The sequence below is a fragment of the Rhineura floridana genome, chromosome 1 (genome assembly GCF_030035675.1).
Source record: "Rhineura floridana isolate rRhiFlo1 chromosome 1, rRhiFlo1.hap2, whole genome shotgun sequence".
NCBI lineage: Eukaryota > Metazoa > Chordata > Lepidosauria > Squamata > Rhineuridae > Rhineura > Rhineura floridana.
The window spans coordinates 48,343,481-48,362,999 of NC_084480.1; the positions used below are offsets into that span (position 1 = coordinate 48,343,481).

The 19,519-nt window shown below is 40.5% G+C and overlaps 1 protein-coding gene across 4 annotated transcripts in view; it reads left to right on the forward strand.

The window, feature by feature from the left end:
- FAM169A (family with sequence similarity 169 member A) overlaps positions 1–18,921 on the forward strand; it is a 62,786-nt gene extending 43,865 nt beyond the window's left edge. For 2 of the 4 annotated variants that reach the window (XM_061620877.1, XM_061620896.1), the window contains exons 6-13: positions 544–723; positions 4,004–4,132; positions 4,265–4,377; positions 6,845–6,899; positions 8,096–8,255; positions 10,229–10,394; positions 10,803–11,018; positions 14,977–18,921. In XM_061620877.1, coding sequence (XP_061476861.1) covers positions 544–723; positions 4,004–4,132; positions 4,265–4,377; positions 6,845–6,899; positions 8,096–8,255; positions 10,229–10,394; positions 10,803–11,018; positions 14,977–15,480 — 1,523 coding nt within the window. In that variant the 3' untranslated portion in view covers positions 15,481–18,921. The remainder of the gene's footprint in view (positions 1–543; positions 724–4,003; positions 4,133–4,264; positions 4,378–6,844; positions 6,900–8,095; positions 8,256–10,228; positions 10,395–10,802; positions 11,019–14,976) is intronic. The other 2 variants (XM_061620887.1, XM_061620905.1) reach the window with 2 other exon arrangements.
- Positions 18,922–19,519: the final 598 nt, after the last annotated feature.

Consider the following 19,519-nt stretch of genomic DNA (forward strand, 5'->3'; position numbering starts at 1 on the left):
CACACAATTATCCCAAGTAAATTAACAGCCTCAAGCATGGCACCCCTCGTCATCCCCAGAGACTGGAATTCAGGAGGTTAAGGCTCTGCAGTAGGTTGCTTTGGAAAAATTTGGATGTCTAAAGCTTGCCGCTCTCTAATTGCATTCCAGATTTGTGAGGTTAGCCTGGCACTTCCTGAATCAAGAGTATTGTGGTAGGAATGGAAAGGTTAAAGTTGACTCTTCCCAATATTAAAGCAGGACTACGAACAATATATTAGAGACCTCTTGAACCCAAAGGGCAAATAAAAGTTTTGAGATGAATACAGCAGAGGTTACATACCTGGGCAACAGTGAAGTTTTTAGAGAAGATGGTGTAAGAACTTTTTGGTGTGCATAACCAAAAATGTAAGTTGCAGAGTCTTTGAGTTAGTCAGCTGAGGATTTTGGAGAGGTCTTAGAATGATGCTGATGTTATAGAAATATGGGAAGTACAGGAGGTAAAGGTCGTTTTGGGTACACGAACAGAAGCAATGCTAATTGGAGCTGCTGTTATGATTGCAGGAAGCATATGTAGTGCCTTTCTTACCCAGAGCTACCAGCTTCCAGTCCTTGACACAATGTTTGTGAGGAAGAAACATAGAGGGAAAGAGTTTGGACTACTCATGCTGGAAGATTTTGTGGATTCTTTCAAAGAAGATGCCCTTGGCCTGCGGTTCCCACTCACATCATTTATGCGTGTTGGTAAGCCCTTTAGTTACTCTTTATTGCCTCCATGTAGTTTATTGTTGTTGATGATGAAAGTGATTATTAGTTGTCCCATAACATGAGTGTCCATTTTATATTGTTTTAAAATTCAGCTTCTGTTATTTTTTGTGTGCTGTTTGTAAGTTTGTTTTTATTTAGAGTTTGTACATTGCCTTGAGACACATATATGTGGAAAGCATGAATAACTAATAATCATAATACAATCAAAGTTTAAATAAAATAAGCCACAAATCATTAACTGCACTTAAATTCACTCAAGTCATATGGAGAGCTAAGAGCAATACAGTCACAATAAAAGGAGAGACAAAATAAGAACTTCAGTCTTACATAAAATGGTAATGAGAGGATATTAAAAGGCCTGCGTGTACAGAAAAGTCTGCTTGGTGCCAAAAAGCCTGGTGCATAGGACCAAAACCAAAATTCACATTCCTGACTGTCCCACATTTGTTTAGTTTCTACACAAGCTAAGGCTTTTAGCCAAGTGGCACCGGTAATTCGGAACTGTTCCAGTTTAAATTAGACAGGCGCCCACAATTCTGATACTTCATGGCCTCCTGAAAACGTTTTTGTTTCTCCAAGCTTTTGTAGGCAGAGTTTGATGCAGTGATGGTTATTTGTCTTCTATTTTATGGTATATGATTTTCTTGAACACTGCTTTGATATTTTTTAAAAAGTTGGCACTTTATCTGTATTTCTAAGAATATGTATAAACATTTCTCCTCCTGCAACCCCCCCCAACCCCTCCCAAACTAGCCATTGAGACTTGTAAATGTAGAACTCAAAGGCGTGAATGCAGAAGGAAGTGGACAGAGTGCTCTTAACCTGGTGCATAGGAGCCAGGCAATCCTCTCAAGAAAATGTTCCAGAAGGGGGAGCACTACTTAGGCCTCCTTTTTTGTAGCTTCCTTTTGCGCTTTAGGTCTAAGTGTCACCTGGAGACTTAGCAAACCCAAAAGCATGCTGTGTATGTATGTGTGTGTGTGATGTCTGTGACAGTAAATAGGAACTGTGCAGGTTTCCTGGAAGTATTTGGCCTGCCAGTTTTCTAGACTCTCTCTAAATCTAGAGCAGTGGTTCTTAACCTTTTTTAGGTCACTGACCCATTTGAGAATCTGATGAAAGCTGTAGACCCCCATAAATAAATAAATGTATTTATTGCATTGGAGAATGATTTCTTTTGTGGGCCCGGTTCACAGACCCTCTGAAGCCCATTAGTGGACTCCTTAGGGGCCCATGGACCACAGCTTAAGAACCCCTGATCTAGAGTAAGTATAGAAAAAAGGCAGAAAGTAAATTAACAAGAAAAAACAGAGGAAAAGGCAAGATGTAACCATATCTTAGATACATGAAATATATCCTATATCATGATTGGGAAACTTGTGGTCCTCCAGATATGTCCCAGCTCCCATCAGCCCAAGCCAGTATGGCCAGTGGTCAGGGATGGTTGGAGCTGTAGTCCAGCAACATCCAGAAGGCCACAGGTTTTCCACTCTTGTCGCTGTATGTTTTCTCTCTGCCTTGCAGTGATGGCTGGTGGCTCCAAGTCAGTGGGGCAGTGGAATCCATTCCAGGTTTTAGTCTGAACTTTCAAGGAGCTGTCCAAGGTGCTGTCCAAAGTGCTATGCCTTAGACAGCTTCTTGAAAGTTCAGACTAACACCTGGAGTGGATTCCACTGCCCCACTGACATGGAGCCACCAGCCGCCACTGCTTCCTTGAACTGACTGTAGCCATCAGACTCCCCGTTTCCTTCTGCAGTCATGACTGTGAGTTCTACATTTTCGAATCTCAGTGGCTAGCATGGCGATTTTTTTTTCTAGGCTGTGGAGATGATGAATGTGAGTCATGGTTTTGGTCCTTGTATAATTTTTCTGCTTCTGAGGGTAGAAACACACTCACTGTTCTGCTGGTTCCAGTGCGTCTCCACCTCTGTCTTCTGAAAATGGGCACACGACACTACTCAAACCCCGCCCCTTTTTACTGTAAAACCTGGTGGGAGCAGCCTGAAAGCGTTCTTTTACATTCATGTCTAAGAGATTTCGCAATTGATCGGCAGATCAATCCATTTCTCCTCCAGGTGTGGCTGATGGAAATGCTTTGATCTGGCGACTAGTGTGTTTACAGCCTAACTCTCAAACCGAGTAGGAACTGAGCGCATCAGAACCTGGGAGATGCCTGAAAATGGTATCTGCACACTACTTGGGGGATGGGTGTTGGGAGGTGGATAGGTATTTTATGTAAATATTTCATTCCTCAGTTATCTGACTGTATCCTTTGCATTCTTGTTAGCTTTATTTAAATTAGCCTTGCCTGTATCTTTATGCATACTTCAAAGACATACCCAGAATAGCTATTCTGAAATTCTTGGGCCCTAAATTTGTTTATTTATTTATTTATTACATTTATACCCTGCCTTTCTTTTCATCATAGAAACCCAAGGCGGCTTACTTATGGTTCCCAGGCGGTCTCCCATCCAGGCATTGACCAGACCTGACCCTGCTTAGCTTCAGCAGGGAGCTGGCCTTATGTGCCAAAGTATTGCAGATCTGCTCACCATTCTCCAGTGCCAGGGTCCTGAGTTTTATTTACACTGGTGGTGTTTCATGGATGCTGAAACTCCTGTTACTTCAGCAATGTTTTCAATTATATACTATTAGCAGACTCTTACTTGGCATTGCTTGTGAATTCTAAGAAACAAAAAAATCAGTGTAGTCTGTTATCTTGATTCAGAATGGCATCTAATTGTATCCAAATATAAAAAACCTGTTCCTTACCTTGATCTCAGGTACCATAATGCAAAATTTGGTTACTATATCCTGAGCCCAAATGCATAGAGAACAAACAACTTTTTAAAATATATAGTAAATAAAAGGTGACTTCATCTTATTTTTGTTCATGGAGGCAAAAAAATATACGATGTACAGATGTAGGCTGCTAAGTGCGTATCATAAAACTAATTGTGATTATTTACATAAGGCAGTGGTGTGGTCTTGCACATAGTGTAAAAAAAAAGCAAAATATGATTTAAGGGTCACTATCCTGTTTTGTGACATGGCTGCTTCTCTGTAACATTTCCTCAAAGGGAATTTTTTTAGATAAGTGTGTTTTCATGTTGAGGAAGAAGAGTATTTCATAAAATTCTGTATTTATTAATTTATTAAATTTATATCCCATCCTTCTTCCCCAAAGGAACCCAGGGTGATATGTGCTGAACCTGTTCATTATGAGCTGAACCTGTTTTGTTCATATTTTTCCCAGCTTGCCAGAAGTATTTTGAAAGGTACCCAGGGGATCATGACCTTCTGTGGGAAGTTGAAGGAATTGGCCACTGGCATCAGCGGAAACCAGTAGCTACCATATTGCAGAGAGAGAGTTTCAAATATATAGGTATGATGGCATGGGGCACAATGTCAGGGGGAGGAGGTGCTGAAAAATGCACTGTTGCCAATGCATACCTTAGTGAGAGGATATTTTAAACTAGTGTCTGCATATTCCTTTAAAATCTTTTTCTAAGAACAGAAGGCTCACAGAAAGAAAGCAACAATTCCCAGGTTGAAGGTAGCTTTCTGCAGACTGCCGTGGACAACACAACAAGTGAACAAGCATCAGAGCCCAGAGAAGCACAGCTAAGTGTAGGTACACAAACTAAACTGTATAGTTTACAACTTGTGAATGTACTTTGTTAAAAAAAAAATCATGTGTGTTCGGTTTTTAAGTTTTTATTTTTAATTTTGAGCAGTTTTATTGTAATATGTAATAAATTACAGCGAAGTTGAATGAGAAGGGCCATAGCTCAATGGTAGGGCCTCTTCCTTGCATGCAGAAGGTCCCAGGTTCAACTCCCGACATCACCAAGTAGGGCTGGGGAAGACTGAAAACCTGGAGAGCTGCTGCCAATATAAGGCAGCTTCCTGTGTTTCTCTGTAATGGGAGAGGACGCTAAAAGCAGTTTTGCTTTGAATTGCGCTTTCTGTTTCTCTCTTCCCATTCCATATTTGGCAATACTCTATAATTAAAAAATCGTGTTTGGAAAAGTTGTGTGAAGGGCCATTGCTGTAAGTGTGCCTCAGATGGCCCAGGTCCAGTGACCCACCCAGAGATTATTGCTGGCAAGTAAGCACTGGGTCTGGGTCTATCATGATTTATTGTTATTATTTTATTATTATCGTCATTGTCATGCTATCTGTGTACTTGGCACTTTACAAAGAATAGGTATGAGAGGTCCCTTCTCCCAGTCAAACACGGAGAAAGGAGGGAATGGAGAGTTGGGCAGTCAGGGGAAGAATGGGATTATTTCAGTTACATCAGGTCATATTTAACATAGCACTAAGCAAATATTTATGTTAGTGCAAGGATTTCTCCTTGCTCAGTGAAACATTCTCCCCTTCTCCTCCTCCCCCCCCCCAAATCTATTCTGGGTTCTCCTTCAACTCTGTGTGAAGGAGATTTGGGAACAGCATGAGGAGGGAAGAGAGGAAGTTGCGCTGCACTGGTTGTAATCCTTGCACATGCACAATTATTTCATTGGAATACTGCCCATGTACTGTGGTTTAGTTCCACTGTAAGGCATAGGGAGGGGCTAGCGGGATGAAGGAGCAGCAGTTACTGAGGAAACAGGAGAAAGAAAGCCAGGAGGAAGTGAGACAATGAATGCAAATGAGATTAGGAGAGAGAATAAATGTATGGTGTGAATGTGGCCCTTGAGGACTCCAGGAACTGCCAGAGGCCTCTGAAGGGCCTGTGTGTGCCCTGATTGCTTGAACTCTGGATTCTGCCAGAGATGTCCATTTCAAAGATTATGGAACACAAAGACCCTCATTCCATTATTATTCCACTTTAAACAGTCATGGCTTTCCCCCAAAGAATCTTGGGAAGTGTAGTGCGTGAAGGGTGCTGAGAGCTGTTAGGAGATCTCTTTTCCCCCTCACAGACCTCCAATCTCCAGAGTTCTCTGGGAAGAGGGACTGACTGTTAAATCACTCTGAGAAGCATAGCTGTGTGAGGGGAATAGGGATCTCCTAACAACTCTCATCACCCTTCCCCCCCCAGGACTCTTTGGGGGAAGACATGACTGTTTAAGGTGGAATAATAGTGGAATAAATGTAGCCCAGGTGGGTGATACCTTAGACAGGAGACTGGGGGTGATAAAGTGGGGGGACACTTGCACTCAATCTCATACATCTGTTACCTGTGAAAAAAGGAAGCAACTGTGGCACAGCTTGTGTTTTTAATGGTGGGGGGATTGAGCACCTCCCTCTCCCATGGAGTGGATGAGGGAAGGCAGCAGCTCTAACCATCTTGGCATTTCTTACAAAGAAATAGCAGGGCCTCTTCCTTTCTGAGGTGTTCTTTATCTTGAGAAAGAGTTGCCTTTGCAAGACACACTGGGAGACCAGGGTTCGAATCCCCACACAGCCATGAAGCTCACTGGGTGACCTTGGACCAGTCACTGCCTCTCAGCCTCAGAGGAAGGCAATGGTAAACCCCCTCTGAATACTGCTTACCATGAAAACCCTCTTCATAGGGTCACCATAAGTCGGAAGCTACCTGAAGGCAGTTCATTTCCATTTTCTTCCCTTCAGTCCAGCCAGAGGAGGACTGAGTTAGGAGCCTTTTTTTTTTGCCTCTGGCAGAAAGAAGCTTGAGGTGACCACTGCAATCTTCCAAGTTTTAACTTGCTGCCCTTGACCTTCAGCGTCACCCAGATCTACCAGCAAATGTCCACATGATATTCCTTAAGGAGAGTAGGCCAAGGAGTTTAAGGGGGAGTGGAGCGGATTTGTTTCTTGCTCTGTCTGCATCCCTCTTCTTTTTTGCTTCAAAACTGCTCAGTGTGTGTAAAAAGTTCCAGCTGTGTGGCATTTCAGATACAACACATGAAAAGAGTGAGAGAATACATTACAGCATATGTGGATTCAGTATTGACATCTACAGAAATACACATTGACAACCAAGGGAGTTAATGTAACTTTTATCAAAAACCAAATGGTGTGTTTAATTGAACAATACTATGAATGAGAGAAGGTGTACCAACAGTGTTATAACTTTAAGGATCTTCAGTAGTGTTTTTTTTTTAAGTTTGGTGTTTCTCTCTTCTAGGCTGATACTCATAAAAACAAAGATGGCTTAGATGTATGTGAAGGTACTTCGCAAGGTAAAAAAAAATTCAGCTTGCGTGTTTTCTGTTAAATCTTTCTTGCAGTCCATATACTTCCATCATCTACTGATCTTTGTGTGCTTCACTTTAATGAATACCTCTGCACTGAGGTGATGCAAGGCCAAATATAGCAGCCAAAAATTGTGCATGAAAAAGGGGCACTTTTGAACTCACTTCAGTATAGTGCTTAGTATTACAACCTGTGTATTCCTAGTTTTTTATTGTATAAAGTTTCAGCACATAATGCAGATGAAGAGTACAATCCAAATAAGAACTAAGATTCAGATGACATAATTTGCACAGCAGGAAATACAGAACAGAATAGTTTATTTTCCTTAAAATAAATATATACTTAAAAAATTCCAAAAGATTTTTAATATCTTGTCTGACTGCACATGTTGATTGTTCTGCAAGTACCAAAAAGTTGTTAGAAACTTTTCCAGTTATAACAGAAATTCTTAGTTTCCTAGTACATTCCCAACCTTCTCTGACTCTGACTAAATGAATGAGTTTAACCGTAGAGGATTTGCCAAATAGGTTCTACTCATCCTCTGCTGTAGGTCCATTTACTTGTTTCCACTTGCTGCAACTTGAACTCACTGCTATCAAAAGAGTATTTAACAGTGCATGTTTTGTTCAAAGACTCCCCAGCATCAATTCTGTGCATGCTTAACTAGGAAGAACTCCCTTTGAACTCAGTAGAGCTTGTTTCTGAGTTTACGTGTATGGAATGCACCATGGATCTTGTGTATATACCCCAGCATTAATCTTATAAGAGCAAAAGGTGTTCTTAATTTAACGAATACTTGAATGATAGTGTTAGCTGCCTATTGGATAGCTCATTATCATGTTTGTTTTGGAGAATGGGCAGGTACTTTATCATGTTAAAGTCCATAGTTCTTTGTGATGCACCTATCTAAACTTATAAATGCATATTTTAAAACCTTGTTGACGACACTGAAGGAGGAGCCACTATCTATACTAAAACAATAGAAGAAGCCACTGCCTATACCAAAATAGTAAAAGTGGTAAGAAAATGCACTTCAGATTCCTGGGAGCCATCATCAGATTTTTTAGATGGCTATACAAAGTTGTAAAATATTTTTAATTTCTAGCACCAACAGCAAAATTTTAGTGCCATCAGGTTTGTAGGCATGTTCAAGCTTTGTGACATTATTTATCTGCATTCACAGCTAAATTTGCGGGGGGGTTTCTTCCCCCAGAACTTAATGCTACTCAGCTTTCTAATAGATCAAGAAGCAATAATCTCAAACGTCCTAAGTTGGGGAAAAGGACCCAAGAACCTGAAATTCTTGGTGAAGATATCAACATTTCGCAAACATCAGAAAGCAGGTATAAGTATGTGTGTAGTATAAGAAATATAGAGTCTCTGCGGATGTACTGATTTGTATAAAGGAATAGCTTGTATAATTGGGTAGTATTGAAATAATCTTGATATGTTGAACTAGGCTTTTAGATAGCAATGAAATTCAATCAGCTAAGGTAGCTCTGCTGTGGAAATTGTTCCATGATGTTTCTAGTTTCACTTTTGTGTTCTGACATGTTAACTGGCCATCATCTTGGTCCGGCTTCCACTTGGGGCCATCAAGCAAATAATTAAACCAATCATATACCTTTAAAAGTCAGACCTGTACTAAAATGTGTTGAGAATTTTCAATTTAGTAAATAAATATATAGGTTTGTTGTATCCAGTGTAGCACTGAGTCACGGTGCTGGCATCACAAGGATTTCCACTTGTGCAATAGGATTTTCCTCCCCCTGTGCTCCCCCATCTGTTCTAGCAATTACTCTAGCCATCCAGAACAGATCTGGGGAGGGCGTAGAAAGTGGGGAAGCCTGTTTGTTGTTGTTATTGTCATCCATTGTTGTCGTCATTATTACTGTTCAATTTACTGCCTGCCTTTCACCGTAAGGTCGCCAGGCGGGTTAGAACAATTTAAAATACAATATTAAAGACAGTTTACAACCAAGGGATATTTGTTGAAAGGAAAGGCTCATCTAATATTTTTTCTTTGCCGTTCTCTGTCATTAACCTACCCGAACCAGAATAGAGTCAACATACTGATTAAAGTTTTTAATCCTGATTTTTCACCCGTCTAGATTCTGACTGTGTAATCCTATGCATGTCGGCTCAGAATTAACTCACACCGAGTTCAATGGGAATGGGGCTTATTCCCACTTTAGTGGATATAGGATTGAAGCCCTCCCAAGCAAACGGAAATGCGGGTCTGCTTGTTGGAAGGAGTTCCGATTGTGTCAAGGTGTTTCCTAGTAGAGAAGAGCATTGCTAGCAGGGTGGGCATCTCTACTGTGGAAGCCCCTATTGCGCCTGCAGAAAGCTCCAGACACTTAGCTCTGGCGATATTGGCCTTAGGCCCCCAAATGGGGTGTTCCAGGGGTGTAGGGTGGATCAGGCTTCCTCATCCATGCCAGCCTGGAGTTGGCATAAATAATTTCCCGTCATTGAAACCAGTGTGAGAATTTTTTTTAAATGTCTGTTGCTCCCTCCCCCCTCTTCCTGCCCTGGCTGCCACAAGTTGGCAGGATTCTGGAAGTGGCGGTGGATCTGCCACTTTCCACCTTGCCTGACTTCAGTTAGGACTGCACTCTTTGTTTGTTTGTTAAATTTCTTTCACCATTCCTCCGAAAGGACCCCAGGGCATCAAACACATATACAATCAAAACATTTTAAAACATGTAAATCGCATAGAAATAGGAATGCTTTTAAATTCATCCTGAAAGTTAGTAATGAGGGAAACAATGCACCTTGCCACAGCAGGCATTCCACAAATGGGGAACTGCCACCGAGAAGGTCCTATCACGGATCAACTTGAACTGGACAATACCCAGTGGCGGTGGTGGTTGGTTGACGTTAGGGAAAGTATCTTTTTAGGTATTTGGGTTTCTAGTGGTTTTGGATTTTGTATGCTAGTAGTAAAATTGAATTGAGGCCATTTAACACTTTCGGGACCTGTGACACATGGTCCCACTGTATAAGTATGTGTAATCCATATGCTTAGAAACAAAGAGAATTATAAAAAAATTGATGTTTAAATTCTGTTCTAGGCCGGCATGAGATAGGAGGTAAGAAACACAAGAAATATATTCCAAATGAAAGATTTCCTTGATTTTTACGGCACATTGAATGTTCTGGCTTGTCTTGTCTATACGTATCACTAATTGATTTATTATCAGTTGCTCAGTTATTTTCCACCTAATTGCATTTGTACACTACAGAAATCATGTGCATTTCAGTATTACAAAGTTCTTGAGTATTTACATTGCTTTTTGTTGCTGCTGCGCAGACTGGAACAGGTTGCACATGTATCTGAAAGTTCAGAACAGTTGATAGAGCAGATGGAAGAAAATGTGGTTGAAAGTGAGCAGGAGGTGTTAGTTGAAAATCAAAAACAACAAGCCCAAGAAGCACCACAGCTATGTCCTGCATCTGAGAAGCAGAATGATAAAGAGGTATGCTTATATTAAGGGCAATCTTTAGATTAGACTGTCTGTCCAAGGCCCTATTCTGACAACCCTTTTCCTACCCAGTATGAGAGAGGAGTTAGCTGTGGCCTGCTGTGTGCCATTACTTTCTACTTGGGCAGAGAAGGCAGTCTGTGAACGGAGAAAATAATCTAGAAAGATTTTGGATGCATAAAACCCTTCATTGTACCAATTCATATATTACTGGTTAAGGATGTGCATTCTTTGCAAGTCTTCTTTGACTCGCGTAGAAAAGGGGCTGTCTGACTTTTCCTGCTTGTATCCAACTGTGCTGTTTATAATGTTAAGACTCGTGTCACTGATGAATAAAATTCTGTTAATTCTACATCAGTAAAAGTGGCTTTGCACCATTTTGATGTGCACATGTTGTCTTAGGAAGTGGATGTAGAGCCACTTAATGGAGAGCTAATGGAAGATGCTATCAAGGTGTCGATAGTGACTGAAGGGCAAACAGCAAGTGAAGTTGTGGACGGAGAATCAAAGTTGCCATCAGAAAATCCAGAGGAAACAACTTTAACTTTACTTGTCCCATTAATCCTTGATTCTTCAGTAAAATCCACTGAAGACAGTGATGACAATATTTCTGATAAGGTGAGGGAAATTCAAAACAATGCTTAAGATTTTCATCTCCATTGTGTTGGCACAATCACTTGATAATATTAGAATTTCATTTCTGAAGAGTGCTGGAACATGGTAGAAATTATTTATACCCTATTAAACTTTGGTGTTTATCACTATTATACAACAGGTGTGGGGAACCCTTCCAGATGTTTCTGAACTGCAGTTCTCACCATCCCTGGCCATTGGCCGTGCGTGTTGGAACTGATGGGATTCGTAGTTCAGCAACATCTAGAAGGCCCAAGGTTCCGCGTACTTACTTTATTTTTAATTAGTATTAAATTTATATCCCACCCTCTTTCTCACAAAGAGGTCCAGGGCAGCACATTTTGTACATTACAGATTATGATGTTTCAGTTTCCACTGTATTTTATGAAAACTTTCCCTGCCATCCATCCATGTTCCTAACCCATTCTCTTTATGTAGCCATTGGAGCAGTATTCCCAAACCTTGGATTTTCACCTGCTGCTGGACTACAACCCCTATAACCCTTGACCATTGGCCATGCTGGCTGGGGATGATAGGGTTTGGAGTCCAGCAACTTCTGGGGATCCAAGATTGGGAAAGGTTGCTTTTAGAGGTTTCTGAAGATCCTGGGGGATGAGGAGGTCTTGGGAACATTAATTCCAGTTTTGCATCTTCTTCATTGATTGCCTGTTTATTTCCAGGCTCAATTTGAAATGCTGGCTTTAGGCCTAATGCCCTCAACTGTTTTGGGCCAGATAACTTCAGGGTTTGACTGCTCCCGTATGAGCCTGCTTGCAACTTAAGATCAGCATCTTGAGGCTCTCTGCATGTGGTCCTAAGCTTACGTGAAACCTGATGAATGGGTAACTGTGGCAGGGGCCTTTCATTGTTGGTGTACTGAGATTGTGGAAAATGCTGCCTGTGGATTCCTTGTCTTTTGAACATTGAGATCTTTATTGAAGGCATTTTTCCCTGCCATTATGTGCTTGGCTTTAATCTGCTGTTCTCAACTTGGTTTTTATCTGCTGCTGTTTCTGATTGCTTTGTTGTGAGATAATTATGTGTGGTTGATATTTGTTTCGCTCTTTATAAATTTACAAACTCCTTGGGACAGAAAAGCAGGATAAAAATTCTTGAGTTCTAATCGAATGGTAATAGATACACTATTTTCTTTGTGTGTGTCTGCAAAAGCCAAAAATTACCTGCTCCCTTTTTTTGGGTGACAGAGTACTGCATTCATTCACACTTTGCTTCCCTGGTTAGTACATAGCCTTATACAGAGTCAGAACAATAGGCCACCTAGCTCAGTACTGTCTACACTGACTGGCAGCAAGTCTCCCAGGAGTTCAGGTAGGGATGCAGTCCACCTTAAACTGAAAATCTCAGGGATTGAAACACAGGATTTTCTGCATGCAAAGCACAGGGGTCCCGACGCCAACCATTTTGGGGCAGTGAGCATATTTGGAGTTTTGAGAGAGGTTGCCATGTTTGTGTGTATGTGGCATGACATGATTGGCTGTCATGGGGGCATGGCATGAAATAAAATGAATGCCACATCAAAAAGTACTAGGATTCCAAATGGTGCAGGCATGCTCCCATTAGTCCTTCACCCAATCGGGGAGGAGGGGGGAAGGCACCTATGTAAGCCACCGTTATGTTCACTCACAGATATTGGGAGGGAGGAAGGGTGTCCAGTCCTGGCATCCCATGAGATGTGGCCATGTTTCAGAGTGTGTGTTCCATCAAGGACAGATTGTGTCAGTGCAAACAGGAACTGAGCAGGAAAAGTGAATAACCTTTTGTGCATTGTAGATTTTTGAGATCTTTACTTAGATATTTTGCAGGCACCATGGGAGGTACTGGCAGCCACACTGGCACCTGTAAGCACCACATTGTGACCTATGCTCTACCTTGAGCTATGGCCCTTCCCCAGCTTGGGCCCTTCCCCAACATGGAATCTTGATGAGATTTGATTTTTTCCCTCTCTGTTCAGTTTATGTATATTCTGCACAAATACTATGTTGGAATGAAACTTTTGTTATCCTGAGCATCCTGGTTTTGTACTTGTGTGTATGTATATATCACTTCCTACATCATTCAGGATGGTTCCATGGATCTAAGCCTTTATTTTATTAACGAAATTATGGGGAGATAAATTGAAAAAGCATAGGTGGAATTTGTGAAGTCAAAAGACATACATAGTCAGATATTCTGTTGTGGGGATAACAATGGAGAAGTTTAGTTCACATTTTTGAATGGCCTATCCTAATTAATTCATCCCAGATTAATACAGGGACCAGCATGTAATTATCCTTCATGTTTTGCAGTTCTCTAATATATTACTTGCTTAAAAAATATTTTCGGTTTTTATGCATTTTGATATTTTAGGATAAAATATGTTTAGAAATCCATATATTTCTAAATATATTTGTATTTTTATTTTGTTATACACTGCCCTGATGTATTGCAAGAGGGCAGTATATAAATACTTTTACAATTTAAATAAATTGTGATAAAATATATATTTACATGAATGTATTGTGATAAAATACTATTTAAACATACTTTTACAAGGATTTTTTTTTAAAAAAATGCAGAGATTAATGCAGAAAATGGGAAAATGTGGACTTACAAATGGACGCATGTGAAATAGACCATCCCTAGTGAGTGGGTGGGGTGTCTGTGTCCCTGCATAGCTCTTCCCCCCCCTTGACACAGTGCAAACATAATAAATTGCAGAATATTTGCAAATTGATTTGCATAATCTTGCCAAGTTGCAGAATTGGTAACTGGCCCAAGGTGACCAACTGAGCTTCATGGCTGACTGAATGGATGATTTGAACCTGGGTGTCCCCCAGTCCTATCCTGACACTCTGTAACCACTATGTCACACTACCTCTGTAGGTATGAGAGATTATCCCAAACTAATAGAAAATATTTGAATTAGCATGTGCGGTTAGACAAGATTGGGAAGAATAGAACTAATTTTATCCTTACCCTATTCTTATTTCAGCCCATACTCTGTAAGTAATTGTGGTTATAACAGTTGCTGGAAATGGCAGGAGGGGAAAGTGCCGTTGTGCTCAGGTCCTGGTTGCTGGCTTCCCAGAGGCATCTGGTTGGCCACTGAGGATGCTGGACTAGATGGACCATTGGCCTGAACCAGCAGGCCTCTTGTTATCTTCTCATATGGTGATTTTGAGAGCCACGTTGTAGACCTGGCTCTGGATCTTCCACCTTGTGGCATTGGGTTTGTTGCTATTTCCTTTGCCTTGGGCTTCTATCAGTTCACCACCCTGTGTCGCAGAGGCATTGTGAGGATTAACAAGACAATCAAGTAGACCGATTGACAAGCTCCTGGAGGCCAGGAACCAAATGTGGCCCTCCAATTACCTCTCTGTCTAGCCCAGCCTTTCCCAACCAGTGTGCCTCCAGGTGTTGTTGGACCACAATTCCCATCTTTCCTGACCATTGGCAATCCTGGCTGAGGCTGATGGCAGTTGTAGTCCAACAACATCTGGAGGCACACTGGTTGGGAAAGGCTGGTCTAGCCCTTGGGACTCTCCTCTGCACACACACTCTCCCCAGGATGCAACCGTACTGCCCCCTGTTCTGCAATCTCCTTGAGTGCTTTTATTTATTTATTACCCGCCCTTCACCATAAGTGGAGCTCCTAGGGTGGGTTACAGTACAATATATAGTTACAAAAATGGGTAAAACATTGACAATTATAAAAATGAGTAAAACCCTTCCAAATGGAACAGAACCTGCCTGGCTGGAGGATAAAGAGGGATGAATGTATGTGAGAAACTCTGGCTTTTGCATGGTTGGAATGTAGCCTACTGTACAAAAGTAAGAATCTCACTTGTGGCTCCCAGAAGGGAATGGGGCGGCTCTTGGGACGAAAAAGGATCCCCCTCCCAACTTATAAAATGGCTAATGATAGTTTGATTTTACCCATCAGTTTGACAACATGGCAGATGCTGAAATGCCTCCAGAAGAGGAACAACAAACGAGACAAAGGAAAAGGACACTTGTTCAGAATTCAGATCCTGTTGCTGCCGCAGAAAAGGAAGAACCTGCCAACAATGGTCTTTCGAACTCTGTAGCAACAGCTGAGGCTCTGGAAGACACCCTGTCTGAGAATGTGTCTCCTAACACAACTTCGTCCATGGAAGATCAAAGCGAGGAGGGAGGATCTGATTCTCCAGAGGCCCCTGTTGTTCTAGGTCAGGGTGCTTTAGTGATGGTTGAACTGGAGGATATCTCATACCCGCATCACCCAGAGGGGCAAAAGAACCAACTGGATGAACAGTCTGAAGAGTCAGCTGAGCCTGCGTCTGAGAGAGCTGCAGATAGCAGTTCAGAGGATGTGGAAATTGAGGTGCCCGTAGTAGACAGGCGGACCTTACGAAGAAAGGCCAAAGGATACAAAGGACCACCCAAGAAAAAAGGAAAGCTAATTTGAAAAGAGAAACATCTTCACCTAGTTGGATCATTTGCTGTGTTGTATTTTTCTTTCTTTCTTTTTTAAAAAAACAAGCTATGAAACTACATGGACCACCAGGGCACACACATTGTATTCGAACCCCCAAATCACTCCATTTCCCCCAATTAGTTATTTATTTTGTGTGTTTAACCACTATATGAGGAGAATGTATTGGGTATGAAAGTAAATGGCCAGTCATGTTAAAAATAAGATGGAAGAACCCATTTTAGCCCAGTTTGTTTAGGCACAAAAACTTTGCCTCAAGCCACATTAGAGATGTTGAAAAGCCAAATTGCATCTTGCACTGTAAATTCCTAAGCTTCCTGATGTGGCTCTTGATTTGCAAGCCACTATTTACAGTAACTGAAGTGAGTTCAAGTGCTACCCATTCTCCACTGTGTTTTTATTATATGTCAGATACTTCTCCAGTTCTAGCTTAGAGAACGTGCCATTAGTCTGCTCCGCATGATATGGAAGTATTAATCACACACCCTGGTAACTTCATAGGCTTATCAGGTACAGATGCTATGACTATAGTTATTTTTCAGAGACTGTATCATTATTTTGTAGCAAATTAAAAGCCTGTTTTGTAATAAGAGAAATACAGGATATCTGACATTATTTCTGCTTAGTTGTGAACATCCTTCCCTACTGAATCTTTGGCTCTTCATGGATGCTATACCCATGTTCATTAAACCAAGTGTTAATCAGCCTTTCCCAACCAGTGTGCCTCCAGATGTTGTTGGACCACAACTCCCATCAGCCTCAGCCAGCATTGCCTATGGTTAAGAAAAATGGGAATTGTGGTCCAACAACATCTGGAGGCACACTGGTTGGGAAAGGCTGTGTTAGATGTTCCCAACTATGGACCTGAATTCTCAGTTTTGTATTGGAGTCGTCTTGTTTTTTCACCTGTGAATAAAGCAGATTGTTTCTTTTCACGAATGAAGCTTCTAATATACTGGCTAGAAAACTGAACAATAATTAAAAATAAGTAAGATAAGAACCTCAGATTTGTATGGTTATATCTTTTTATAAGTAATGGCAATTGGCAAGGTTCATCAAGAATGTCTTAAATTTGAGGTAATTTCTCTTTTAGTGTGTATTAATAAAAAGGTTCACTTGAATAGCATTCAGAGATTTTGATTTTAATGTGTTGACAATTGGTCTGTTTTGGCTTTCTGGTTGTACAAACTTTCCGGCTATTTTCTAATAGCTCAGTGGACTGCCGTTTTTTTAAAAAAAGCCTCTTACTTTTTCTTGTCTTGACAAAATAGCTGTTTGGTTTTTTTAAAAGCATGTCATGGGAAGCTTTGGATTTGAAGTGTATAGAATTGCTGAGTTGAATCTGGATTTTCAGGATGTTTTTTTCTACCAATGTACATTTTGTATATTGTGCATTAGAAGTGTACGTGCAGCAATTTTAGTTGTTTGTAAGAAAATATATTCAAGTGAACCTTCAGCATTTCTAATGTTTGATTAAACACTTTCTTACAAAGCACATAACTGTTTAAGGCTTATCTCTTGTATTAAGAATTTTTTTGTAAAATAAGACACCATGACAATTGAAGAATTGTCTACAGTTTTTTGCTATCTCATTAGGACTGGAATTTTTGATGGAAATTGGGGGGGTAGACTTTGCGTACAGAGTTTTAACAAATATAGGATATGAATGTTAGGTGTATTGGGCTACACATTAATAATTAACACATTAATTTCATGGGACTTTACCATTCTTGCTCTGTAAGTCAAAACTACGTTTTGTGTAGTGACTCAAACCTGTATTCTGGATTGTAGTGATTCAATTATAACTGTTTTTAAATCAGTGTATTTTCCCCCAAATCATACATTGGTCTTGCTGCATTTAATGCCTTAGAACTTTGTTAGTGGAGTCAATTTTTGTCTTCATTCCGTAATTTAAATCGGTCTGTAGTAGCATCTTAACATTTATTTCTTCTTTGATTGTTCAGCTTCTCCACCCTGCTAGGGTCTCACCATAAGGAAATTTTAAGGTGCTTTAATCTTCATGGCAGTGGTTTCAGGACCATGCCTTTGGTTGCTTTGTGTATAAATTGGAGTAATAAGTTTTTCTCTTTTTATCCAAACATGGGAAAGATTTTCCTGTCTGGAATACCCTGATGTGTGAATTGTTCCGAGTTATTCTTGTTTACATTCATTTAATCAAAATAAGAATGTGTCTCACATCATGCTTTGTTTACAAAATGTAGCTTTAATATGTTTACTAGAGAGCTTAGGAGAGTTAAATGGAGTATCTAAATCAGCCTTTGTGACCTGGTGCTCTCCAAATATTTTGGACTACAACTCCCATTAGCCCCAGGTAGCACATGCTGCCTGGGGTTGATGGGAGTTGTAATCCCAAACATCCAGAGGGCACCAGGTTCACAAAGGCTGATCTAAGTATGAAGACCTAAGTATGGGTAATGTGTAGCCTGGTTATAGCTTCACTCTTCCTGATGGAGCCACAGCTGGATGGCCACATTCTGGTTACTTCCCAACTAAATTTTTGTTCCTCTTCATTAGCTCCTTTTACTACTACACAGCTAGAAACATCAAATTACTAGAACTATGCTGAAAGATCAGTTAAGAACAGGCTTGTAAAACTAAATGAAACAAGACTATGCCATTGAAATGTTACGCAGCTTAAAACAAGTTCTTGAAGGGTTATTGTTCAGCATTGAAGTTTTGTAGGCAACCTTAAAAGACCTATGATGCTTGCAAAGAAAAAAGGACCAAATTCTTTGTGACTAAAACATGATGTGGGATATTGCATACAATCCAAATGCAGTATTATCATTTCCTTTTTTTAATTGCAGGATACAGCCTAAAGAATGTTAGTTTGTGAACTCAACTTTGCTTATATCTGTGCAGTTCTACAGGATCTCAATATTTGTTTGGATGTCTTACTGTTTCTCCTAATGCCTACAACGTGCTTTTAGATCCCACGCTCCACCATTTTCAAAAGGTTTTATTTCATGCAGAACTGCTTTACTGAATTCATTGCATGAAACATGTAGGACTTCCTCTTGTGTTAGGAATAAAGCCTTTTAACGTTTAGCTGAACAGAAGCTTTTTGCAGTCTTTTTGTTTATGCACACTGCCCAAGTTTTCCCAGAACCTTTAGTGCTATTATCTTGGTTCACAAAGAAAAGCAATATACACTTCAGGTTTCAGATCCATACTTGTTTTCAAGATCATTGCAGCGTTCAAGCTTCAGTTTAAGGCACTTGTCTCAAACATGGCATTAGATGTTCTGTGGACTTGTTATGTTTGTTAATCTCTTTATGTGATACTGTTGTACACTAGTGTTCTTATTTGATGTCTTTCAGTTTGACCCTTCCTAGTAGCAGTATAAATTATTTGATTGTGTTTCAATAGTAATTAAAGTTATTTTGTAATTTCCTCATTGGTTTTAATGGCTTGAAGTCTTCTAAATGTTTTTTATTTGCATCCATCTATTTAATATTTATCCCCAAACCCAATGATAGTCTCAGTAGGCTGGAGTAGCTCATATGGTGTCCTTCAGGTGGTGTTGGCTCCAACTCTCGTCAGACCTAGCCAATAGCTATGTAATCCAGCAACTGCTGCAAGGTACCATATTGAGTGCCTATGCAGGAGGCCAAGAGGCACCTGCTGCTTCCTCTGCTATACCTTGTAGATAGGCCCCCTCATACAGCCATGGCCATTGATATGGCTTCTACATCAAGATAGGCATTGGATTATATTATCTGTATTGAATGAAAACACTGTTCTAATGAATCCACTCTAGGCCTATGTATGACTTCTGTCAATACAATCTTGTGATAACAGTTCATTCATATGAGGAAAAGCTAATCCAAACAAACCATTTCTACAAACTAATATGCCAGCATCCATCATGTTTGGTATGCTAGTGTAGAAATTGTGCTCGTTATGACTTGTTGGCTTCATGCTGCAATGCATCATCTCCTATCTCAGTAACAGCCATCACCACCAGGCCCCCACCCCACTTATTGTCGCA